Source organism: Gavialis gangeticus, unplaced genomic scaffold (genome assembly GCF_001723915.1).
Source record: "Gavialis gangeticus isolate Ggan-Ray unplaced genomic scaffold, GavGan_comp1, whole genome shotgun sequence".
NCBI lineage: Eukaryota > Metazoa > Chordata > Crocodylia > Gavialidae > Gavialis > Gavialis gangeticus.
Genome location: NW_017728994.1, coordinates 56,573,877 through 56,590,593, shown reverse-complemented (window position 1 = coordinate 56,590,593; position 16,717 = coordinate 56,573,877). Strand labels below are relative to the sequence as shown.

The window sequence follows — 16,717 nt, the reverse complement described above, 5'->3', positions numbered from 1 at the left end:
TAGGGAGTTTCGCAAAACTAATAATAAAAAAAAAAAATGAATAAGGAAAATAAGGTTTTGAGTTCCTTGGCATTTTCAATGTTAAACAAAACTATTGGTTGCTTTCCAGTGGTCTACAGTGTTTTCCAAGGTAGACTGAACTTTAATTTCTAATATAACCAAACAAGCAGGGAAGAAAGCATCAACCATTTCCTCCTCCTGCCCCATCAGACTTTCTTCAGATATCACACACAAGAAAGCACAAGCCTGTATTTTCCCCTGTGGGTCACTTTTAAAGCATTTCACTTACTATACAGACTGCAGCCTCCAGATGCTTCTGGCTGCAACATTTGATTCCTCTAAAGACATGACAGACTTCACGATCCCCCAAATACATCCTTATCTCAACAAAAGGGGAATTTCCCTTGCACGATTTGCTGCCACTGGCCTGACAATATGCTTCTTTGTTTGCAACCATCGCATTTAATGTTTTGTTGCAATATGAGCAGGAGTTATTTTCTGCCAGTGACTAAAACCTCTCCATAGACTGGGCTCTCCCAGGAATCTCAGCTCAGCCAATTTGGGGTGGGGAAAAAAAAAAAAAAAAAGGACTTTGTGGAAAATAAAGTTGGTAGACCTAAAATTAGAACTGGCTGCATACGGCATCGAGTAGTGGTTCTCAACTTTTTTAGATTCAGGGGATCCCTCAGAAAATATCAGCTCTTAGCTTTCACTCGGTTTTTGACTAAGGAATAACTGAGCAAATTCTTCTGTTAGAAAGACCTTGGAAAGACTAACAGGCCAGCACATTTCTAGCATTACAGATTCCTATTTGAAACCTCTTGCGTTTACCTTGTGAATCATGTGTTGTGTTGTGTGGCACCCCGCAACACCCTTAAAAGGATCTCTCAGCACCCTGGTTGAGCATCACTGGGATAGAGTCAATAGCTAGCCTGAGATTTAGCTCTCCCCGCTCTATTTGGTTGTGTAACATAGTGCCTAAGTACGCAGCAATTATGCGAGAGAAGCCCATTACATACAAAGCAGCATGGCCTACAGGAACTTGCCTGGCACACGAGACCCAGATTCTGTTTCTCGCTCTGCCACTGACTTGCTGAGTGCCCATAGGCAAGTCATCTAGCTCCTGGTTCAGTGTTGCTTCCTCAGCCTCTGGCTGCTGAGATTACAAGCTCTTCAGGGTAGTGTAGGCTGCAAGCCCATACCATCAGGTATTTGATACGTTAGATATTAGGAAGGATTTTCTCACTGGGAGGATACTAAAATGCTGGAACAGGTTACCCAGAGAGATGGTGGCATCTCCATCCTTGGAGGTGTTCAAAACCTGGCTAGACAAAGCTTTGGCTGGGATGAACTAGTTGGGGATGGTCCTACTTTGAGCAGGGCATTGGACTAGATGACCTCCGAGGTCCCTTTCAACCCCTAACTTTCTATGAGTCTAGAATTTACAATCAGCTTAAACATCTGCATTTGATGAACTGAGCGTGTGCTAATTTCCCTCTGTCCTCACCACCCACTTCAAGAGGGAAAGATGGCTGACTCACCTATAAAATGGGCAAAGCGATGCATGCACTGCATTTGGTCTCTTGGAGCCCTTCCAACACATGTAGATCCCAGCAAGCTCCTTCACAGTCTCCAGTGTCTTGCGTTCACAAGGATGAGATTCAATCTTACAACCTGTTGCAAAGGGCACATCCATGTAAGAAAACCACACAACTCAGATGCCTCCATATGAAACTGGCTGCAGACAACAGCTTGAACAACTGGGGCATGCTTCAAACAGAAGCAAGGCCGGTTTTACATGATCTCTCTAACTAAGGGCTTCAAGAAGCTTTAATGTGATTTTATCTATCCTCACAAAGCTGTAGTTAAATAGGGAGAGGCTAGTAATTTTGTTTTCGTATGGGGAACTAAGACCCCCATGTAGAGGTATCCGAGGGTACTGGAAGCAGCACAGGCAAAGTTACTCTATTTCTCAAGGGCAGTGCTGGCTTGGGAACGTCTAGCATAGATATCCATAAGTTACCCATGCAAAAGCACACACAGCAGGTTCACGATAGAAAAAGGACTCGAACATCTCCGGAGTCCTAGGGTACTGCCAGAATCACTGCACCATCCTTGCTTGCATGTAGGTGTGGGTTTTTAGACAGGCCACATGTTTGCATTAGCACACATCAGGATACTACAAAACCAGCTTTCGACTCATGCTAACCTCAGTCTCCATTTGTTTTGCAGGGAAGCTCTCAGTGAAAAGGGCAGAATCTGCCACAGGGTGAGATGCCTCAGAAGGGCAAGTGTCAGGGAGATGGTCAGGAAGCAAAAGGTAGCAGTCATTAGTAAGTATGTGCCAGGGTGGCTTCTGAGATACCTGGAGATACTGCGCTGCAGATGGTGGAGCTGGTAAGGGTGCTGTAAAGGCCATTGGTGGCATCGTCCACATGCTCAGCAAACAGCACATGCTGTTCGGTCGGTTCACTGGCCAACACGTGCAGCTCCTCCCACCTGTGAGAGCGATGGCATGGCCGATTAGGACTGCAGAGCTTTACCGAACAGCCAGTCTTTCAGTCATCACAGAAGACAAGAGCAGAAACCCCACCCAAAGCCATGAGCACTAATGTCTAGAAACATGCAAAGCAACTTTCAAGATCCTGGTACACGGACTCGCCAAAAGACACCTGTTCCTGCAAAGAACTGCTCTCGCCATCTCGCCCCCTGTCTGGTCCTTCTCATGCCAAGTCACTTCCCACTATCCAGGTGTCTTGTTCTTCAAAACATGCTTCTGATACCTCTCATTGATGGTCCATCCCCCACCAGTCCCTGTTCAGGTGATAACAGGCACATCTACCCAGCATTCCTGGCATTTCTGAGGATGCCACACTAGACAGCGTGGTCTTACCCTCCTGCTGCCACTCACATGCACCAAACTCAGAAATGTGGCACTGAAGACACTCCATGGGCTGACACCGCCCCACACCTGGCCCTCTCATCTCTGGAGCACGGGCCACAACATACCTCCACCACTGCATCTCCAGGGATGTGTTCATTGATGGCAGCCTCGAGAGGGTCAAGGATGCAGTGTAAACATGCCCTTAGATGCCAAAAGCAATGGTTATTCCACTAGCAGCGATCATTGCTACTTCTGCAAGATAGTTTCCTACCTTGGAAACTTGACTCCTATGGCAAACACCATGATCCCCCTTTCCTTCACCTGCTTAGCAGGGATTGCTATGGTGCCCTGTGATTTTCCATCCGAAAGGATGATCAGGATTTCAGGGACGGAGGAATTTCTGCCACCAGGGAAACCTTTCCGGAGAATGTATTTCAGTGCGAGACCTGTCTCTGTGTTCCCACCTCTGAAAGGAAGTGAGAAAATTGGGAGAGGAGAAGTTAGACCTTCTTCAGCGCTTGTCCAACTCCTTTTTAATTTCCCTTCCTTACCCATACGCCCAGGACTGCAGAGTCTACCTTTCATGGTAGAAGTGAGTTTCAAGTATTTCTGCAGTTACCCTCATTGCTTAGCCAGGCCAGTGTTATTTTTCCAGTCCTCCCCACCCTCCTGCATTTAGTTCACAACTGGACTTCCTTTTCTTCTTCCTCTTGACCGCACGGGTGCACGGCTGTTTGGAGAAGAACGCCCCGAGGCGCTCTACAAGGACGGCTGTTTTCCCAGCAAAAGACTGATGGCAACTCATGTACTTGAAGAGAAGGACAGACCACAGCACTTGGCATGGTCCAGTAACGAGAATGCAGAGCAGGAACTCGGGAAACGTCCCTTCCATTCCCATCTCACGGTGCCAAGCAAACCGTTGGACTATGGGTGCCCGATTCCCCATCTCTTACCCAAATAAGAACTGTGCGGAAGATCTGGTTAGCAATGAAACCTTCATTTCCCAGGCCTCTCATGCTTATGAAAATATAGGCAAGATTCAAGTCTTCCAAATGTCTCTCTTTCTAGCGAGGTATAAAATGTCACCCCAACCCAGAGTGACACCTTTGGTAACAGAACTGGCATTCATTTTTGAGCACCAAAGGGAAGGAGTCAACGCATGGCAATTCCTAGCTTGTTTTAGCGAATGCTCCAGCCTGCAATGCGGCAGTGCCCAGAAGGCACTGTCCCTCCTTTCCCTTGTTAATCTTTGCTCAATTTAATTTCCTACAAAATTCGGCAATTGTTCCTCTGCAGTAAGGCCCCCACAAATGCAAATACCAAGGACTTCTTAGTGTAGCCCTGGAAACTGGCAAGGGAAGAATACAAGGAAGTCTTTCTTCAGCGTCCCTAGAATAATTCCCCTGTTAATGACAAGCAAACCAAGACAGATTTGCAAAGAGCAGATCACCTGGTGGCCCCACTTTCAAAATTAAACCAATGTCAGCCCCTCGCAATACCAGCTTGCACAGCAGATGGAAAAAAGCAGTTAAAAACCAATTCCCATGTCTTTTAGTTTGTTCCCCAACAGCTGTATGAGATGGGTCAAAGCTAGAATAAGCGCTCTGGGTATTGATAGGCAAATAAGCAGTACCAAGCATCTCACATTTGGGTTTGGTCTTCAGTTAACCGGCTATTGCCTCAGGAACTCTTCAGTCGGGGGAGGCGATCACCCAGACTAAGCAAAGCCATTTTAAAATTGAATTATTAGTCACATCTTGTGTGTCCCTGACACTGAAATAAGCAGGTCAAACTGTCATGCTCACTTTATTTGCAAAGCAACGTCCAGAGGCCTTTGGGGTACCTGGGATCCTATTATGCTAGGCGCTGTATGAACTTTTGGTAAGGGACAGTCTCTGCCTGGAAGACCCTAAACCCCATGTAGACAACACGGAGAGCAGCAAAAGGAGAGGGTTACCATCCACACTGTACAGATGGGAAAGTGAGGCAGGAAGGGATTAAGAGCCAGATTTCCAAAGTGCTGGGAGTAGCGAAGTGCTCAACTGAGCTCTTCCGAAAATTTGCATCTCCATACAGCCCGCTGGAAGCAGGCTGTTGTTGGGATACTTGCAGGAGAGCACAGCTCATTTGAAAATCTGGACCTACTAGGGGGGCTGAGAGTTGGGGGTGGGGGGATTAGACCCTGAGCTTGAAACTTGGGCAAGTTGCATGGCATTCCAGGTTAGAAAAGTGGATCTGGGACCTGAACCCACATTTTACTTCAATGCCTCGGCCACAAAGCCGTTCTCCCTCTCTTGTGCCCTCTGCCAAATGTAAAGGATGTTTCCATCAATGCGGCTCTTGGAGATGGCTCTTTGCTGCAAATGCAACTACCCAACTATTCTGACAATGGTAGAACTATGAGTCCGACACGGAAATGCATCCTGGGCATGCAGATCCCCGCAAACAACAGAAGCCGTACCAACGCTGGGGAGCCAAGGTAAAGCACATCCTACCAGCGCCATCAATTACTGCATGACGGGGCCATCGTCCCACGTTAGGAAGCGGCAAACTTCAAGCCTTACAGCTACTCACGGGGAAAAAAAATATATGTTGGCACCCTTAGAAACTGCTGAATACAACCAAAACAGATAACAAGCCATCCTCTCCACCTTTCTTCCCTGGCGGGGGTAAGGGAATTATTTCTACGAGTTATGCCAGAGGCAAGGATGTATGTGAGGGATAACTGTTATGGACCAATTGCATGCTTGAGATAGATTTAGACAAGCTTTCAAGTGCAAGACGCTCTTCTGAGCTCTAGAAATTACAAAGCTTCATTTCTACCGGCTTACCCAACAATACACGTTGCTGGATACTGAGCTTGCTAATCTCAGCATGAACCTATACAAGTACAACCAACTTTCTGGGCTGGTGTGTTACAAATCAAAGGCCACCCCTCCTCGGGTGTGCTCCCGTCCCCCAGAGGTGTACCAGATAGGCTTTGTGCACCGGGGTGCTGGACTGGAGGGGGGGGGCGGTTGACCACAGCTCTGCGGAGCAGAGTAATAGCAGGATGCAGCTACAAGAGGAAGCATCACCGCCAAGAGCCAAGTTAACCTTCCCTGGCCTCACAATTGCTGCGGTTTTACATGATAAGCGAAGAGCAAAAGCCCTTCAATTCATCAGTGGCTGCAGGGCGAGGAAGGGGGTAACCTGGCTTTTGGTGGTGACATCTGACACCACCTTCTCTTGCAACAGGGTCTCGTTTCATGTGGCCAGAGGACTGAGTCCTCCCTGCCCCTAACTCCAGGACCTCCATTTTCTGACTGCCTGGGACTTGTGCCCCACACAGCAGAGACCCGCGGCGCTTGTGGCAAGTGCCACGGGCTGGCCACCCCTGACATACTCCATGCCTGGAGGAGGCTAAAGCTTTGACTCTATGTACTACCCAAAATGCAACCTCCCTATTAGACCACTGCAAAAATCTAGGGCAAGCTGTCCTCCAGGCTCAGCGGTGACTGAGAGCAGCCCTGTCCTCTTACCCTTCTGCATTTATATACACACTTATTTTTAAAGGTTTAAGCATTTCACTTCCAAGGACTATATCCAAAATAGACACCAGTCCCTCCTCTCTTGCTATCTCTGTACATGACCCAAGACAGACATTGTGAAACATGCCATCCTCCATTGAGCACTTGATATCAGAGTAGGCCCAGCCCATGGCAATCACTCTTCCAGGGCTTTTGCTAATAAGCCTCTAGATCTGAGGAGACATTTCCATCTGTTTTCTAATCCTGGATGGGGAGATTTTAATATAAATCATCTCCTAAAACTGCGTTGTAGCTTTGCTTTTATTTCAGTCCAAAAGACCCAAACTGCACGTCTTTTTTTTTTTTTTTTGAGGCATAACAGTTTCTCTGTTGCATACAAAATCTCCTTCTGCTTCTCACTCTTCTTTTGTTTGTTTTAATGATCCTCTATTTTACAAGCACATTTTCATGATGTAGCAGGCATTAAATCAGATGCATGCCCAGGGCAGTTTCCTTTCCTTCATTCTGCCACATACTTTTTCATACCATTTTTTTTTTTTCAGTCCCCTTTCTTTGATCTTCTCCCTCTCTATTTATACTATTGAAAACTAAACCTTGGGAACATATCTAACCTTGCCAGCACTCTTGTTTTCTCTGGCTGGAAGAAGCTTGCTAGTTTATTTCAATCCCCAACTATGTGGAATCTCCTTTTCTTCACCAAAACAGCAGAACAACTGTTTTTGCTTGCCACAGAGGGCAGGCCACGCAACAGTGGTTTGGAGCGGTAAGATAGCTGTTTTAAATACATCTTAGTACAAACTTTCTCGGCATCAGAACCAGAGGACAATGGAGTTCCCTGGAGAAGTTGTGAAATCTCCTTCACTGGAGATGTCCAAGAAAGAGTTAAATAGGCATCTACCTGGGCAACGTAGGAATACAGCGCATCCTGCTTCTGGGCAGGGAGTTGGACTTGATGACCCCTGAGGTCCAGTCCAACCCTACAAGAGCCATCCCCATGTCTAACAAGTTCTCCCATAAGCCCCACGCTCTAGATTGATAGCAATAATCTGCTGAGGCCCTTGAATTAAGCCCGTTACTGTGGCTGAAGATGCTACAAACAGTCCTTTATAAATAAAGTAGTAGGAGCCCACCACTGGGGATGCTGGGACAGATTCTCAGCTGGTGCAAATTGAAACCATGCTATTAAAGTCCATTGGCAGCCCCTGCGCAGGGTGTGACCCAGGGCTCAGATTCAGTAGCTCACCTCACAACAGGGAGGTCTGAGGCAGGGATTAAATTCAACAGCCTGTATTATGGAGGCAGTTCAGACTAGATGATTATAACGGTACCTTTGGGCCTTAAATTCTAATCGTCACATTTCCTCTGTGGGCTATGGGAGGATTGTACACGTAAAGTATATGTACACGTAAAGTAAATGTAACCCACATGAAGAAAGAGGTGAAGATATACAATATCTATCCAGCTTTTCAGCAACCTCATCTATGTGAGCCCAGGAGAAAGAAAGAGTTAAAAATCAGAGAGTTTCAAGTCACTGCCGGTCAAAGCTGTGATCCCAAAACGTAATATAATTTGGGGAACCTCTTCCCAGCAGGAAAGAAATCCATAGGATCACCCAGAAGCCTCTCAACCGGGATTAGGGTCACATTTGGCAAGCTGGTAGCTGGAATCTGTCTATAATTATTTTCAGGCATCCATTTCTATATTTCAACCTTTCATCTACAACTGGCATAAATGGCATTTACATCTGTTAAATCTATCAATGTTCATCTGTCGTCATTAAGGATGTCGCAGCGTTAAGCCAAATTCCGGACATCCAATACGGTTTCATTTTCTCTGCTCGTAATGGGTTTTGAAACAATAGTCAAAGAGGACCTGTGTATCTTTGTTCCTAGACCTCCCTTAGCAATAAGAGGTTTTCTAGAATGGAGAGTTAAGCTGTTATCTATAAATACAAGGCCTTGCTTGAAGAAGTTGAAAGCAACCTTAAGTTTGTTCGCAAACATATTCAACCATAAATATTACCATAGAAGCTTTTACTGAATGTTGTGACCCAATGACTTTCCCTTTGCAATTCTGCAGCCAGGAGATGTATTCTTCCCCTCTAATTTTTGCAGAATTGTTACTTCCTTCTTTTTCACCAGACCAGAAGTAATGAGAACTTGTTTTTTTTAAAAGAACAGATGATATTTATAGGGTCCGTATCTACTACTTAATGAACAATAATAAAAGGTGACCATCAGAGAACCAACCTAGGGCTCTCTCTGATGTACAACCTGAGTAAAGTGCAAAAGGGAGCCTGATTTCAATCCACAGTGTAAGGCTTCCAGAGCAGCTGTCTTTCCCTTCAACTTTAGTGGGCACCTAACGGTTGTGCCATCTTGACTGCAAAAGAATCACATGCTGCTGCAAAATGCCACTTTAGTGTCATGCCTCTGATCAGCCCTACAGAGGGATCCTCATTCCACTTCCATCCTAAATGCCATTGTGGTCCCTGGCTGACCTGGGGGTAGGGGAGCCCCAGGACCATTCCTGCCCCACTCCAGCCAGGGGTTTCGGGGAGCAGCTCTATGGGGTGCCAGGGTCAACCAGGGACAGCAGCAGCAGGCAGGTCCTCCCTGCCAGTGCCTGCTCCCTGCCTGGTCTGCATGGGTGTCCCTTGGTGGTCTTGACCAGGCACCAGAAGAGACGAGGAGGACTGCATGCTGCCGCCATCCCCGGTCAACACCCAACACCTTGTGTTGCTGCTCCCCGTGGGTGGAGCATCTGGGCAGCAGGGAACAGCCAACGGAGGAGGCAGAGAGCAAGGAGCAGCCCTGGGCTTCCTCTACCCCTAGGTCAACCAGGGACAGCAGTGGCAGTAGGCAGATCCCCTGGTCTGGGTGTCCCAAACCAGCTCAGGGCTCCAGTTGTTCCTCAGACTTTGAAGGGGAGCCAGGAGGCGGGGGTTACAAGAAACTGGAGCTGCTAGCACATGAGTTACACTGCCACCCACTCCCCGAATCCACCCCTGCTGCTCAGCAATAAAAGAAATCCAGTTCAGTCCTTCTTAGTTAGCAGAAAAGAGGATGGGACCCAAGGCCTTGAATGAAAAGCACAAAGAGGCTTCTCTGAGGGCTGCAGGGGATCCTTTCCCATGCTGCAATTAAACACGGATCCCTAGACATTTTCAAGAGCAGGTTGAACAGGCACTTGGCTGGGATGGGTTAGTCAGGGATGATCCTGCCTTGAGCAGGGGACTGGACTAGGTGACATTGTGAGGTCCCCTCCAGCTCTACTTTCCTAGCATCCTATGTTATACTGAAACATAAAGCATTTTGTCACAGAGAATCACCATCAGCTAATCAACCCAGGCTAGATCATCTGAATTAATGCATCATATTCATTCTCTAATGACAAGGGTAGAACTAAGGCATTTGTTTGTAGATCACGAACTCTACTGGTGTTCAGTCTTCATTAATCTCTCTCCGAGATGTACGCTATTACGGTATGCACAACTTAGGAATTTTTGGCATTCAAAAAATACTCTAACACCAGAAGAGTTGTGCACACCCTGAGAAAGAATACAGCTGTCGAGTCAAACTCACCTAAATGCAATTTTCTTGATTTTCTCTTTGACTCCTTGTTTGGTTAAGTATGAATCCAAGGGAAATTCTAGCCAAGGAGTGGAGCTAAACTGCATTACTCCCACACGGACCTGAAAAGTGTTAAACAACATAAAGAAGAGGTGTTCAATAAGGTTTTATAGATTCATAGATCACTATTATTTTGATTAAGCTACAGATTGGGAACACTGAAATGTGAGAGAGCAGAGAATGCACCAAGCACGACTGATCCAAACAGCAAGACCACAGGAGGCTTCAGGGAGTAGATGAGGCCGGAGGAGATGCATACCAGTCAACAGTGGAAACATAAACCTGGGGGTCTACAAAGGTCTTCCATGTGTATATGGCAGTGTAGAGAGTTACCATTGCAAATTCAACTTGAGTTTCCACGGAAAAACTTTTCCGGTCGTCAAACCCTATAAATTAGACCTCGATTTAAGCCAAGATGCAAAATGAGAAAGAACAGCAAGGAGGGGCTAAGCTCTCCACCCTCTCTTCTCATTTATTTTAGTTCATTTTAAAACAGATCCCTCTAAATACTAAATACTTGGCCTCTGATCAAAGCGCCTTGCCCAGACAGCTGTATGCTATCCCTGCAGAACATCAGCTATTACAGCTTGCTGTCCTGCTGCTCTTCCTATTCAGTAGCGCGAGTCCTAGTGCAGATGGACCGTGACTGCATTTTGAAGGGAGAAAGTCTCTGGTACCTTGTTGAGGACTCCATGGAGGGCAAAGGAGCTGATGTGACCACCACGTCATAATTGTTCATATAAAATCACACAGAGGCAGGACAGCGCTTGGGAACTGCCCCTCACTTTTAGTTTTGTAGGTGCATGAACAGTTCAGCGATGAGTGAAATCTGCAAACCAACATGCTCACCACCACACTCACCCTATCTGGGTTGATGTCCAGGGCATCGCAGAGTTTGCTTGCAAAGTGCTTAGACCTTTCGAAGCTGCCTTTGCCGATGCTATAGGACCCATCTAACAGGAACAGGATATCTACTGAAGCGGAGCACTGCATCACTAGGGGAGAACAAGACATGTGCCATCAGGAGGTCCATTTACATGCGAGTCACAGGTCACCACAGTTTTCAGTGAGCCAGATTTGATAGCAAAAAGAGAACTTCACATCACATCAACTTGTCACTCTCTCCTCTCTTCCTCGGTAGCAGAACCAAGAATTGCACACAAGTGGGATGTCTGATGCATTATCCTAGGGCCAACCTCAGAGGTCTCTCACAGAGACACCTTTCTGGTCTGGCTATCTTGCACTAGGAAATGACATCACCTTTACCGTGGGTTTCAAAAATCTGGACTGTATTTGCAAGAGCAAAAAAACCACTTTAATTAATATATTCAATCATTCTATTAAATACAGAGGCAGCTGACCTAATTGCGTGCTAAGGATGCAGGAAGAAGCAGAGGAGTCTGTGTAGCAGGGACGGATCACGTGAGGACTCAGAAGACTTGTGTCATAGTCTCTCACCGTCTCTGCATGCAATGTGGAGTAGTAGGAGTTTGTGTAGTGACCATTTGAATGAGATACATTTCATCTGGGAAGAAAGAAGTCAGCCCATTTTTTCCCCAAATCACACTATTTTTTTTAAATACACAGAGTCCTATCAGTTGTGAAGAGGTGGCAGACATGGCTTTCACAAAGCCATTTCTTCAGGTTGCACTGAAATAGTGTCGTGGTGCACATATATATATGTCCACTCGGCAATCGCTACCTATTGCCAGCAGCCTCGATGAGTTGGAAGCCAATGTTTTCCATGGAGGAATTAAAGCGAGGTCATTTCTTTAGTCTCTGCAAAGACACTCAAAACAAAATGAATCCCAGTCATTTGGAAAAAGAGAAAGAGGAATCACCCTCAAACTTGCCAGGACAGGCACAAGTTCATGAAAGTGTTGGCAGCCTGGCAGAAGCATGACGCTCAGGTCACTACCTCTCTCAAACTAGAGAGCAGAAGGTCACAATGCTGTGGATGTTCAGTAGTTCAGACAGCAAAGCTTCACGCCGCTGCATAGGGTTTGGAAGCGATCTTTGAAATCTCACTGCTTCAACCCGGGGGACAGGGCTGTCAGCAAACAGCAACTCCTCAGAACAAAGAAACTGGATGCAAAACCAATAGAAACCTCCTGCCTTTGCTCATGCTTCTACCCTGTAAAACCTCCAAGCACTGAAACAGGGCCTTGGCATAAGCAACTGCTATGAAGTTTAGAGAGAAGTTAGTATTGCCTACCATGCTAAGCAGTGGAAGGCAGCCTTAATAATAACAATACTTTTCTGCCCTTTGGTTTATGAGGATTAGAATTACTGCTGTGTAACACTGAACAAAATTCAGCAGCAGAGCCAGGAACAGGATGCTGAAGTCCTGACTCTTGGCCCTCTGCAGCCCTCACTGGTGAAGCAGTTGCTAACTTCACTGAGTGCCACTCCAATCTCCTCCTCCGCCTCATGTGCTGTTCTGCTTTCTGCTCCCTGCCCTATCTGCTGCTCTCCTTTCTACTGCTGGCTCTGTTCTTGGCTGATCTGTTGCTCTGCTTTCTGCTCCCTGCCCCATCTGCTGCTCTGCTGCCTCTCCCCTTCACCTGCCGCACCAAGAGGTTACCTGTGCTGCACAAAACAGGGGTGGCCAGCCTGTCACACATGTATGCAACATTGTCCTACATCGGTGGGGATGCTTGGTCCTCTGTCACAATCCATCATGTCAGTGAAATGCTCAGAGCAATTCAGCAGTTTCAGTTACGCCACAGAGTTTGATAAGCGCAATTTCAAGGGAAATTGAGTTGCCCTCCCCGAGTCCAGATGAGACGACCGGCAGTGATGAGAAGATGAGATGGAAAGGACGCTTCAACTAGCACTGCAGTTCTTCCGAATGTCTCTCTTCCCCCTCCAGCACATCTCCCAGACACTTTTATCGCCATAATTGTTTTCCAGATCCACTCCTCATAGTGAGAAGTGAGTTTATAATGAGGATTTTCGAATGCCAGATTATAAGGGATTGCAAGTTTTAACGCATTCCTTTCTGGGTCACTGGGCCGTGCCAGACAGTAACCTCATTCACTCAGGAGCCCTTTTCTTTGCAAGCCCATTCCCACCCTTGACAAGTGCTCAGAAGCAGAGCAGGGCTGTTTCAGGGTCTCCTAACTAGAGCAGCTTTGCCTTGGGGTTTAAAATGAAACCAGTGGGACAGAACGCCGAGCTTCACCCGTCACACTGCCTCCGTGCAAATAGCCACAGGCTCAACTCCTAATGCTCTGCCCCATCACAAAGCGGGGTCAGCAATAAGTTTGATCTCCGTCCTCACTATCATCGCCCTTCCAGGGGATGTGAACGTAACCAAACCACGTCTTCCTCTCGTGACACTTACATGATCCCCCATCGCCATCAGCTTGCAAAGAAGGAGCTGATTCTTACAATATTTCTCCATGTTAGGAGCTTACCACCCTTTCACAAATGGAGAACTGAGTCACATACGTTAAGGGCATGGACAAGCAAACAAATTACAGCAGGTTAAGAGGTGGGACTTACCAGGGGTCGGCTGCTCCATAGTCCATGAGCCCACCGTTACCCTGCGGTAAGTGAAAGCTAAACTGGAGTAGGTCATCCCCCGCCAGGAAACAGAGCTAAGATACTCCATTTTAGTTTCCACTAATCATGAACGAAGGTCAAGCAGACAGCAAGAGGAGCGGCTGATGCATAAGTCCCTTCCCACTCTTATGTGTTTGCTAATGTGTTTGTCCGTACAACAACTAACGAACCTGGTAAAAGAAAGCTGAATTGGTCTCTGACCTTTCAGATCAGTTGTGCGTTAGCAACAAGGCTGCTCTGGTTTCAGACGATCCCGTTAGTCCTTTTGTAAAACATATGCATAATGTTTGAGCGAGGAACAAGATTTTGAGAGGCTGAAACTATCAAACTTGTTTTAGGGACGGGAATTGAAGCAGGAAGGCAGGCATGGCAGAAAAGATGTCGAATGAAACAAATACGCCTTGAGCAGGGAACGTGATGTAGGGTCAGGGGGCACGTTAGCGGGAGAGGAAAGGAATAAAGAGAGCAAGGAGAATGGGAGGGTAAATAGAGAGATGCAGACAGCAGAGCTGAGCAAAGACTTGGCGGGGGTTAACTTTTGGTTTAGGAAAAACAAACTTACATTGACCAGCTGCTGAAATCTTGACAATGGTTTCTTGGTTGGCATGAAGTTCTTGTATACCCTGTACCAGCAGCCCTGTGGGATCAAACAGTTATTAACCCATCACTCTCACCTCCGCAAACCATTTGTTCATACTAACTACCGAGATGCAATTAAAACACAGCTATGACCAGGGAAAAATTTATGAGGACAATGCTCTCTGAGGTTAACTCAACTCTATCAAACATGACAAATTTACAACTTGCGTATTTCCTAACTGCTAGTGCTGCAAGCACATTGGTCGCTGGAAAAAAAGAAAAGAAAAGAAAAGAAAAAGTAAAGAATAAAGCAGCATTTTACCTCTCATACCTCAACAGTGAAGATGCTATGAAGATGCATCATGCAATATAGGAGAAGATGCCAAGATCCGACTGGCTTCCCTCACCTGAAAATGCTGACAAACTTCACACCCACAAGAAGAGGAAAGATGAGAGAGGAGCTGATGACTTTCAGGACTCATTTTATGTCAAAGATCTGTAATAGCCTCTATGAAGAGGGGAGGTATGTACATACGAGTGTGACCAGGGAGGTTGGCTCAGGTCTCAGATGAAGATTTGGCACCAGGTCTCAAAACAGTGCAACAGATGAGAGGCCTGAGCCTTGGACTGTGTCCTACAATCCCAGAGTAGAAATGGCAAATGGATTTTATTGACTCCCAATTGGCTTGGAAGCACTAGGAAGCAATAGGTTTTACTTGCATCAGACTGGTACGTGGCAATGCAACCGGGCCAAGTTTTAACATACACCATTTATAGATAAATGCTGCAGATCTGTGATATTTTGAACAGGTTTTTAAACCACTTTTTCAATCACTGCTTAATAGCAAAAGCCCTAGTGTAGACATGGCTATACACGCAAAACTGAGCTTCTGCTGGTATAGCTGATTTTGCCCAAGTGGCATTTAGCCCATAGCTGCAAAGTGCATTTTTGCCAAGATACATTTCTTCCATGCTAGAAGCTAGGCCAGCACAGTACTAGTATAGATAGGCCAGTAAAGTATTTTTAGTGTGGATAAACCTATAGAGAATGGTGTGCTGTTACATTACTAATCCAAAGGATGGAGCAACCTCTCCATTCACTGTGCTCACAGACCATTTATACACATATCTTTCTGGCCTGCAACATGCTGGAGATCCAGCGGGTCGGAGCAGACTCAATTAGTCGAGTCTGCTCCGCACGCGAGCTGATGTGCACTGTGCAGTTGTGCAAGTGGTGAAATGCACGTCAGCATGCAGAAAATGGTGGCGGTGCACTTTTGAAGTGAAGTGAAACACCTCCGATGCGTTTTAGTTCAAAAGCGTGCCACTGCCATTTTCTCAGCGCCGATGCACATTTCACCGCTTATACAACTGCATGCACTGCAGCGCTGGGTGCTTTTAAAAGCGCCCAGCACTGCGGCGCCAACATGTGTACAAATGCCCACAGGGTTGGATCTGGAACAAGAATTGGTCAAAAGATTTTTTCCAACAAAAATATGAATACCCAACATTTCTGCCAAAAATTAGATGGGTTTTGAATCAAAATCTTTTTTTTAGAAAAAAAAAAATGCCCGGACCTCAAGTTTAAAAAAAGAAAATGAAATTTACTACTGAAAACAAAAATTTTGGGGGGGGGGGGAGGAAGTTTCTCCCAATAAAAGATTTTCAGTAGAAACATTTCAACCCAGTCTCTCTAGTCCATAGCATACTTCTTTTACTCCAATCTTGCGGTTATTTTAAATCTGTAGACTTGAAAAGTGGCAATAAAGTGAAATGAAATCTTGCAATAACTGTAAAAGCACTTGCTGTGTCTCCAGCACATGAAAGCAGAGTCTAATTTGCTATTCCAGCTGAGCGGCCCTCCTAGAGCTGCTGAAGACTGTATGCAGCTGTAGAAACTGCTCTGCCGGACTCGGTCACACCAGGCACGCTCTGTGGCTCGACTCAGGAACAGTCATGTCCGTGTAGCTTCAGAGAGATTTTTGGCAGATTCTGATTATCACTCCTTCACAGCTTTCTCTCACCTTGGATTGCCGTGTGGAAGAAAGCCTTCTTCCTTTTTATGCATGGAAGTTGCAAAGCATCACCAGAAAGTGACTTGTTTTACAAGAAAAAAAAAAATACTAATTAACAGGCAAGAGGACCGGGAAAGCTATGAAAAGAAAACTCCACCCAGCCCCACCACGGAAAAGGATTCAGAAAGTCAAAAGCACTTCTCACCAGGGCCAAACTGGGACCTGCACTTAAATAATAAATGCTATAATGAAAATTGGCATTTCTTAGACTCCTGCTGGGGCAGCCATATTGCAGAGGTGACATTTGGACATTTCACAGCATGGGGGACTTACTGTCTGCTAGCAACTGTAAAGCTGCCAGTGGCCTGCCCTTGCTTCAAGTTATAATACTTAAATGTTTTCTTCAGTAGTATTTAGAGGCATCGGGACTGCAAATGCCTTCGGTAGTGCTGTAGTTTGACTCTGGGGCCAGATCCTATCTGATGTAAACCAATGTTTACCTGTTCAGCC

The 16,717-nt window shown here is 46.2% G+C and overlaps 1 protein-coding gene across 1 annotated transcript in view; it reads right to left on the bottom strand.

Moving 5' to 3' along the window:
* VWA2 (von Willebrand factor A domain containing 2) overlaps positions 1–16,717 on the bottom strand; it is a 79,048-nt gene that overhangs the window by 14,529 nt on the left and 47,802 nt on the right. Inside the window, exons 3-8 of the mRNA XM_019502862.1 lie at positions 14,176–14,250; positions 10,908–11,041; positions 9,999–10,108; positions 3,156–3,350; positions 2,366–2,499; positions 1,542–1,674 (exon numbers count right to left, since the gene is read on the bottom strand). Coding sequence (XP_019358407.1) covers positions 1,542–1,674; positions 2,366–2,499; positions 3,156–3,350; positions 9,999–10,108; positions 10,908–11,041; positions 14,176–14,250 — 781 coding nt within the window. The remainder of the gene's footprint in view (positions 1–1,541; positions 1,675–2,365; positions 2,500–3,155; positions 3,351–9,998; positions 10,109–10,907; positions 11,042–14,175; positions 14,251–16,717) is intronic.